The 9,926-nt window shown below is 36.6% G+C and overlaps 1 protein-coding gene across 1 annotated transcript; it reads right to left on the bottom strand.

Annotated features, from left to right (window-relative positions):
• Positions 1–3,997: 3,997 nt before the first annotated feature.
• LOC110093811 lies at positions 3,998–5,455 on the bottom strand. The gene has a single exon (XM_020818811.1). The coding sequence runs from the start codon at positions 5,453–5,455 to the stop codon at positions 3,998–4,000; it is 1,458 nt and encodes a 485-aa protein (XP_020674470.1).
• Positions 5,456–9,926: the final 4,471 nt, after the last annotated feature.

Genomic DNA, 9,926 nt, shown 5'->3' with positions numbered 1-9,926 from the left:
GAAAATTTGGGCTTTGCCCGTATATTAAAAAGAGGTAAAAGTTACATGAAAAAGCAGACTCAAGAGAGCCTCAAAAAGTATAAAATGGAATAAAGACCCACCTTATAACCCAAAAAAAAACTTTAAAATCAAAAAAGGCTTTATAACAACAGCCTACAAAATTAAATTGAATATGCCAGTATAATCCCAAAAAAACCACAGCCAGAACCAGAAGAGCTCCATAGTTAGCATATCCTGGACTCAGACAAATAAAAGAGATCAACAGCGCATTCAGTCCCCTGGTTGCTCGAGAGCCGTCCAAGGGGATGAGATGGAGCAGCATCATTGTCACAGGAATGCTCCAAACAGTCGCAGCATATAACCACTTCAGCACACCAGTGAAACGAGCTCTAGGATTATCCCAGAGAACATGAAATATTAGAGACATTTCCAGCATATAATTTCCCCAGCAGTGAAGACGAGTTTTTCCAGTTTGAAACCTTAGCATGAACAGCTTTCTTAATGCAAAAAACCGTGGAATTATGACAATTCAGGATATTGCAAAATCTTCTTTGATTTCTCTCTTTCCATATGAAGTAAACACAACAACAAATGATTAAAGAGAAGAAGGCCTTCTCTTCAACAGTCCGCAAATCATCATCATCTAGCCAACCCAGAATTTGTAAAAGAGAGGGTTCCATTAGAAAACCATTAGCCCCAGGAATTAAGGCTTTAATTATACTGAAAGAATACTGACAGCCAAAAAATAAGTGTGCAACAGTTTCCTGATGAGAGAAATAGAGACTACATGTTAAGGGAACCTGAATATTCCGATGATGCAAAGCCTCAGCAGTTTTAATACCCCCTACAAGAGCTAACCAGGTAGTGCAGGAGTACCTTAAAGCAGGTCTTTTCTTCCAGATAAGATTATGCCAAGAAACAGCAGGATGATTCTTGTAAAAGTCCAAAACAAAATCATGATGCTTATAATGCTTTCTATTGTCCCACCATAGGCAAGCAGCACCCTCTTCAATATTGACTTTACGAATATTGAGTTGCATCAGAATGGAAAAACACGAAGGAAGCATCCAATTATCCCCCGAAATAAAATCTCTAACAAGGCTATCAGAGAAGGAATTGGGAAACTGATAATTAAAATCTTGCATTGACAAGATATCCTCCAATTTAGAGTTGCTAACCCAGTGATCCCAACAAAAAGAGATAGGGGCGTTTCTAGTGATTTTAAAAGAGAATTTTTCTCTAGCCACCTCAGCTGTAGAGCAAACAGCCCTCCAAAATTTACTGGCAAAAGAAGGGATAGGTTTCCAGGGAGAGATGTATCTTGCAGTAAGCCATTGAGATAGAGGAGACTGTGTGTTATACATCCGGGTGATAATGGAGCAGTTAAAAGCATATTGAAGAGCGGCTAGAGAAGGTAAACCAAGCCCCCCATTCTCCTTAGGACAAGTGACTTTTTCCCAGGAAACCAGGTGCAGTTTTTTCCCCGCATTACAATCCCCAAAAAATAGAAACTTTGAGCACACTTTCCTGAAAAACTTAGAAACAGTTTTGGGTATAATGGAACCCCGTATCCAATAAGCAATAGAGTTCAAAATGGTGTACTTAAGGAACTGAAGTCTTCCAGCAAATGATAGAAGACTAGCTTTCCACCCCGACAGTTTGGTTGTAATGCTATCAGTTAAGGGAATGTAATCAGCAACTTTAAGTCGTTTAAAAGACAATGGAATGCCAAGATACGTAATAACATCTGAAATATTATGAATAGAGAGGATTTGACAGATCTCTTCCTGATTTGTCACTGATTTTGGAAACATAATCGAACTCTTGGAAAGTTTCACATGAAGACCGGTAGCATTAGAAAAGGAGGCAAGAATTCTTTTTAAACAAAGACAGTTATCAATGGTTCCTTCCCCAAATACTAAGACATCATCAGCATATAAAAGGTGAGATAATGAAAAGCCATCCACATTTATACCTTTAAAATCTCCATTATCAATAAGAGCAGAAAAAGCATCCATAACCAAGCAGAAAAGGTAGGGGCTTAACGGACAGCCTTGCCTAAGCCAAGATGTAGAGGAAAAAAAACCTTCAAGAGCCCCATTAACCAATACAGAATAATTCACATCAGTAATACAAGCTTTAATCAAATTGACAAAATGATGAGGGAACCCTTTTTGGAACATTCTGGATATTAGAAATTCCCTGGAAACCGTATCAAACGCTTTTCTAATATCAAGTTTAGCACAAAAAAACTTGTGTCTACTTCTTTTACTAGCCAAGCCCAAAATTTCCTTTGCCAGGATGATGTTATCCGTGGAAATCCTAGATTTCACGAAACCTGATTGATTGTGCTTAACAAGAAGAGGCATAATAGGTTTTAAATGATTAGCCAAAGTTTTGGCAATAATTTTGTAGATAGTGTTACATAAGGCAATCGGCCTAAAGTCAGAAATGGACTCCACATTTTTGCTTTTAGGGATAAGGGCCAGCACAGTCGACTTCACACCCATTGGGATGTAACCTTTAGCAAAGAATGATCTAACTGCTTTACAGACTAAATGCCCAGTGATATGCCAACTAGTTTTATAGAAATGGTAATTAAAGCCATCCGGTCCAGGGGAGGAGGAAGAAGATCCCGAGAAAACAGAACTTTTAATTTCCTTATCCTTAACATAATCAGTTAAAATATCACATTATAGGTTCGAAAGAGAGTTTCCAATAGGAAATAGACTCACATCCAAAGAGGAGGGAGGAGGAGAATTGAAAAGCCCTTGAAATTGTTGAACAATGCAGTTAATAGCATCCCTATTGTCTTTACCAGGAAAAGCCACAAAAAGATTAACCACCTGCTTAATGCTGCTTTGCCTAATTTTGATCTTAGAGAAAAGATATTTGAGATCCTCTTCGCCTTGTTTAAGCCATTTCACTTTTGCCCTTTGAATCATCCACGAAGAGCTCATAGATGAGAGATCCAAGACCCTCTGATTGATCTCTTTAAATGAGTGGTTAAGAGTGGGGTCATACGGGTTGGCCTGCACCTTGGCCAAACAAGCAGATTGAAGTTTGAGTTGCTCTTCCAGTTGGGAATTGATGAGATTAGAGTTAGACCAAGCTTCACGTTTGATAATGCTTTTGAGCTTTTTGAGAGAATTGCACAAAGAGGATATGGGATTCCCAGTTAAAGGACATGAGAAAACTTCCAGAACAAGACCCCAATACCTGTCAAGATTTGTCCAAAAATTTTTGAAAAGAAATCTATGATTAGAATTGGGAACATCACCTGAGTGCAAAATGAGAGGGCAATGATCAGAAGTGGACGGAGTTTGAATGGAGCAGAAAGAAGTAGGAAATTCTTTAATCCAAGCATCATTCACCAGAGCCCTGTCCAACTTAATATGGATCGGGTTGTCAGTCTGCTGATTAAACCAGGTAAAGTTACTTCCAACAGTTTGAAGATCCATCAAACAAAAATCAAATATCATTTGGTTAAAGTCAGCCAGAGAGCCCTGTGAGAGAGGCAAACCTCCCAATTTTTCAGAAACAAAGCGACAGCAATTAAAGTCACCAAGGACTATCCAGGGAGAGCCAGGAGGAGGAGAGAATTCTGCGAATTGGTCCCATAGATTTTTCCTTTCAAAATAGCTGTTAGAAGCATAAATGACAGAAAGATGAAAAGAGAGGTGATTTCCGACAGTAACCAATCCAGAAATGCATTGAGAAGAGAAATATGATGGCTCAAAGTCAATCTTGCTGGCATTCCATTTGACCCATATCCTTCCCGAAGAAGAAAAATTGAAGTTATTGCAGCTTTTCTCAGAAGGGAAAATCATATGGTTGGACTCAAAAAAAGGATTTTTAAAAGCAGTAGAATGTATCCGAGTTTCTAAAATACACAGCAAATCAAGCTTGAAAGAAGCCTGCAAGCGCTTACAACTCAGAACTTTATCCGGTCTGTTGAAGCCCCGGACGTTCCAAGCAGCCATGGACGGCAAAAACATCAAGAGGAGGAGGAGGATTGGGGCTTCTTAGACTGCTTGCCCCTAGCCGATTTTTTCCCCCCATTGCCATTAGCATTCGCTTGAGTTTGTGGTTTAATAGAAGACTTGTTCTTAGGACCAGGACAACCCGAATTCATAGAAGAGGTGTTATCCTCAGGTTTTGACACTTCCTCGTTATCTTTTAATAGATCAAATCTGTTTGGAGATATGATACCTTGAGAATCCACAACAGAAGTGGAAATGCCCCCAGTAGAAATTGAGTTATCCGCAGTTGGAGAATTTAAGTTGGGTATAGCTTGTCCCGAGATAAGAGCAACACCTTCCTCCTGAACCTCCGAAATCCTACTCTTAAGATCATTAAGAGAAGAGATAAATTGGTCAGAGTTTGGGTTTTTCGAAGAAGGGGAATGAGGTTGATAATGGAGAACATGACCAAGCTCATTCATTTCAACAGCAGTGCTTATATTACCAGTACCAGAACGGACAAGAGAAGAGTGTGAGACAGGACCTTGAGCACTTTCAGTGACAGGAGGATCACTTCTAGAGTTAATGACCAAAGCAGGGGATGAAGAGGAAGCAAGGTTTCCAGCAGGAGGTTTAGAGACGGAACGATTGTTTGGTTTCCTGCTATGACTTCTTCCTCGGGGAGGTAGATTATTAGAAAAACCATTAGGTTTATCACCCTCTTCCTGCGGCTTCGAAGGACAGAAGGAGGAGAAGTGAACAAGAGACTTACAGTGAGCACATGGAGACGGTCTCCACTCATACTGAACTTTGAGAGCAACAATATCACCATCAAGAGAAACTTTGATTTCTTCAGGGTAAGATGCATGGCAGTCTACCAGAACACAAACTCTTGCATATGTCAACCTAGTCTTCTTCGTGGTGAGAGTGTCCGCAGCTAGAGGAATCCCAATTTTGCTTGCGATACGTGAAATCCCTTCAGAGTTCCAACATGCAAGGGGAAGGTCATGAATCTTTACCCAAATTGGAATAGAGGTGAAATTTTCTCTTTTTGGCTTAAATTTGGGATGCCACTTCTGCATGATAAAAGGTTTACCAAGAAGAAACCAAATGCCTTTGGTCCAGACGGTGTCAAAGTCTTCCGAACAAGAAAAGCGGAAGAGGAAAAAACCATCACTTAACGAGAACATTTCTAACGAACCTTTGAGCTTCCACGTCTTTTTAATCGCTCCAAGCAAAGCCTCATAATAAGGCCTCCGGCCAATAGAATAGCCAACCAGACAACGACTCCAGTCTTCAGCTCCAGTTGACAACTTTTCCCCAGAAAAAGGAACAATATCAGGTTCCTCAGGGAAGTGAGAAAGGTGCAGCTTGTCGGAAGAGGGAACACTAGGAGAAAAAATAGCATTCCAATTGCGTTGAGGCAGAGGAGATGGGGGAACTCTGGCAGAAGGGAGATGAGGAAAATCTAGAAGGGAAGAAGAAGAATCCATGGTCGAGGAAGCCTCCGGCAAAGCCGGAGGAGGAGTGAGGGTGGCGGCGCACAAACCAGCTAAACAAGAGAAGAGAAAAACCCTAGCTCAGCTCGGAAGACGTATTCTGATGGTGCTTTTTATTTTATTTTTCTCTTGACGGATTTTGCGTGGTCCAGAGATGAAAATTTTGAATCCGCCGCCCATCAAAAGTTACGGAGCCGACTCACTTTTCATCTTCAGCATTGGAGTGGGTTCACCATTCACTTTTCATCTTCGGCACTGTAAATCGTTCATTATTCATTAGCATTTAGGCTCTGTGTTAACTCGTTAAGTTTATCATCTTCTAAAAATGTTAGACTGTCATTCTTGTTCAGTTCATCTTTAAAGAGATACTTTTTTTTTGTCTCTCAAAATAGGTTTTAGATTTTATGTTTATAGTTTTTAGGGTTTAGAGTATTTGTTTGTCGCTTTTTTGTAGCTGTTGTGACCTATCTTGTTTAAAAAAAAAAAGTCAATACATCACACTGTTAAAAAAAGCAAAAAAGGGCAATCAGTTGGGCATACATTGATGTACGCTCGTCTTACTGCAAATCAGCAAATGTAAGCCTTCATGTAAAATTTTAAACATATGAGATTATACAATGTGTATTGACGATATATTGATTGTTTATCAACTTTGTATTTAATTTTCTAAATTATATTGTATAGATTTCATAAATTGTCTATGAATTATTTTATTCATTTTTGAACTTATATTAACTATGTATTGACTTTGTATTAACTATGTATTACTTATGTATTGACTATATATCGACTATGTATCAACTGTATATCGATTTGCATTTCATTTTCTAATTAGGTTGCACATATTTCAAATGTCTGAGAGGTATTTTTATCCATTTTGTTAATCTTTTTAAAACTTAGTATTAATTGTGTATTGATTATGTGTAGACTTTGTATTCAATTTTCTAAATTAGGTTGCACATGTTTCAAATGTATGTGAGTTATTTTTATTCATTTTGTCTACTTTTTGAACTTGTATTAACTGTATATTAACTTGATATTAACTGTGATCTGATAGTATATTGATTGTATATTGACTGTGTATTTAATTGTGTATTGACTTTATATTCCATTTTTAAAATTAGGTTGCACAAATTTTAAATGTCTATAAGTTTTTTTTTTTTTTGTCTCTTTTTTGAACTTGTATTAATTGTGTATTGACTATGTATCGCATGTGTATCAACTGTATATTAATTGTGTATTGACTTTGTATTCCATTTTTTAAATTAGATTGCACGTATTTCAAATGTCTATGAGTTTTTTTTTTTTTTTTTTTTTTTTTTTTTGTGACTCCTTTTGAACTTGTATTAAATGTGTATTGACTTGGTATTAACTGTGTATTGACTATGTATTGATTTGTATATTGATTGTGTATCTATTGTATAGTTACTGCATATTAATTATGTATTGACCGTATATTATCTTTGTATTGATTGTGTATTAACTGTGTTTGTCATTTTAATTTGGATTTTAAATTATGATTTTTCAGTGATGTTTATAGATGTATGTTCCAAAGATTACTTATTATTACAGACCAACTTTTAGAACTATATGTGACTCATTCATCGAGATGTTAGATAAGGATGTTTAGGACACCTTAAAGAGATTAAACATATATCAATTTTTAAAGTTCCCACTATTCCAGCATAATGTTCTCCTCTACTCTCATTATAGGATATTCCTCATCAATGCTTTATCATCAAGGGATGATTCACTTCAAATGAAGTGGCTCTGCTTACAGGATTGCCAAATAAAGGTGCTGATAATATCTGGGAAAGTGAACAATTTTCATTACACATATCAATCGATTTTAACACTGCCGTTGCTAGGTCCCAAGTCCTGGATGAGAAAAGTAGAGGGTTGCATTAGGTAGTCGACAGCCAGCGTAAAACTTGTCGAACAAAAATGACATGAATCCTTTAAGAAATTGTGTTAATGCTAGGGCGTCCCCTGGAAGCGACGCGCTGTATGGCCTGAATACAGTGACAAGTGTGCAAGGGCCGCTGCACCGGCGCCCGGGTGCAGTGTTAAATAGGCAAGGGTTCCCGCATCAAGGACGGATGTGGGCAAAGAAGCTAGTCCATGATACTAAAATTAGGATAGGAACTTGGAATATAGGTTCCCTTACAGGTAAATTAATGGAGTTAATAGATATTATGATTCATAGGAAATTAAATATTTTATGCATTCAGGAAACTAAGTGGGTTGGAGAGAAGGCCAAGGAAATCGATAGTTTAGGATTTAAACTTTGGTATTCGGGTAGGAGTCGTACTAGAAATGGTATAGGTGTCATTATAGATAAGAGTTTAAAGGATAATGTTATAAAAATTAATAGGATTGGTGATAGAATTATAGCTTTAAAGATTGTTGTTGAGGATAAGATTGTTAATATTATAAGTGCTTATGCTCCTCAGATAGGTTTGGATATAAGTTCTAAATTAAATTTTTGGAATGACTTAGAAGAATTAATACAAAATATACCTCTTGAAGAAAGAGTTTTTATTGGAGGAGATTTAAATGGACATGTTGGTAAAGAGGTAGATGATTTTAAAAGCATTCATGGTGGCCATGGATTTGGAACGACGAATGAAGGTGGCAAGACCATATTAGATTTTTGTTTAGCTTATGATTTTTCAATTGCTAATACCTTATTTAAGAAAAGGAATGAGCATCTCATCACTTATAAAAATGGATATAGTACAACCCAGATTGACTATTTTCTTATTAGAAAATTAAACCGTTTAGATTGCAAAGATTGTAAAGTTATTCCGAGTGAAAGTTTATGTACCCAACATCGATTATTAGTTTTGGACTTTAAGATAAAGGGGCATAAAATAAAAAATAAAGTAAAACGTTTTTCGAGGATTAGATGGGGGCATTTAAAGAATATTAACCAAAATATTTTTGTGAGTAAGATTTTAGATCTTAAGATTTTGTCTGTGCATGAGGATGCTAATGTTATGTGGGAAAAAGTGGCTAGTGATATTAAGAATACTGCAAAAGATGTGCTTGGAGTATCAAAGGGAAAAGCTCCTAATAGTAAAAATAGTTGGTGGTGGAATCCAATTGTGCAAGAAAAGATTAAAAATAAGAAGATTTGTTATAAAAATTGGTTTAATTTTAAAAATTCTGATAATTGGGAAATATATAAAGTGGCTCGTAAGGATGCTAAGAAAGCAATATGCGATGCAAAGGCATTAGCTTTTAGTGATTTATATAATAGATTAGATACTAAAGAGGGAGAAAGATATATGTATAAGTTAGCCAAACAAAGAGATAGGAGTAGTAAGGATTTAGTTCAAGTGAAGTGTATTAAGGATGAAGATCAAAAAATACTTTTCTTAGAAGATGATATTCAACAAAGGTGGATGAGATATTTTGCTAAACTTTTTAATGAAGAGTGTGAAAATAAGATTGACTATAGTGACCTTAGCACCCTAAATGAAAGTAAAGATTTCTGTTTTTATCGGCGTATTAGTAAAACTGAAGTTAGAGAGGCTTTAAAGAAAATGAAGGGTGGAAAAACTGTTGGACCTGATGATATTCCAATAGAGGTGTGGAAATGCTTAGGAGATGAAGAAATTTCATGGCTTACTAAACTTTTTAATACTATTTTGAAGACTAAAAAGATGCCAGATGAGTGGAGAATGAGTGTATTAATTCCTATTTTTAAGAATAAAGGCGATGCACAGGATTGCACGAATTATAGAGGTATTAAGTTAATGTGTCATACTTTAAAACTATGGGAGCAAGTTATGGAGCATAGGTTGAGGCATGACACTAATGTTTCTCAAAATCAATTTGGATTCATGCCGGGTAGGTCGACTATGGAAGCCATACATTTATTAAGAGGTTTGATGGAGAAATATAGAGAAAATAAGGAGGATCTACATATGATATTTATTGATTTAGAAAAAGCATATGATAAAGTTCCAAGAGAAGTGCTATGGAGAGTTCTTGAAAAGAAAGGAGTCAATAATGCTTATATTCAAATCATTAAAGATATGTATGCAGGAGCTATTACTTGTGTTCAAACACAAGGTGGATTGACCAAGTATTTCCCTATTTCGGTTGGGTTACATCAAGGATCAGCCTTAAGCCCATATCTATTTGCTTTAGTCATGGATGTTCTCACTAGACATTTGCAAGAGGATGTACCTTGGTGTATGCTTTTTGCTGATGATATTCTTCTTGTTGATAAGACTAGAGAGGGAGTTGAAGGTAAACTTGAATTATGGAGGTCAACCTTAGAGTCTAAAGGTTTTCGCTTGAGTAGATCTAAAACGGAATATATGGAGTGCAATTTTAGTAGTAATAGACCTAGTGAGGGGATTGTGACTTTGGGCGATCAAGTCATTAATAAGAGTACACGTTTTAGATATCTTGGATCTATTGTTCAGAGTGATGGTGAAATAGATGGGGATAT

This window comes from Dendrobium catenatum, unplaced genomic scaffold (genome assembly GCF_001605985.2).
Source record: "Dendrobium catenatum unplaced genomic scaffold, ASM160598v2 fragScaff_scaffold_1251, whole genome shotgun sequence".
Lineage (NCBI taxonomy): Eukaryota > Viridiplantae > Streptophyta > Magnoliopsida > Asparagales > Orchidaceae > Dendrobium > Dendrobium catenatum.
This window is presented reverse-complemented; position numbering and strand designations above follow the sequence as displayed.

Bases quoted from the DNA above. Each gene is read 5' to 3' on its own strand.
- LOC110093811 (XM_020818811.1), bottom strand. From the start codon at position 5,455: ATGGATTCTTCTTCTTCCCTTCTAGATTTTCCTCATCTCCCTTCTGCC.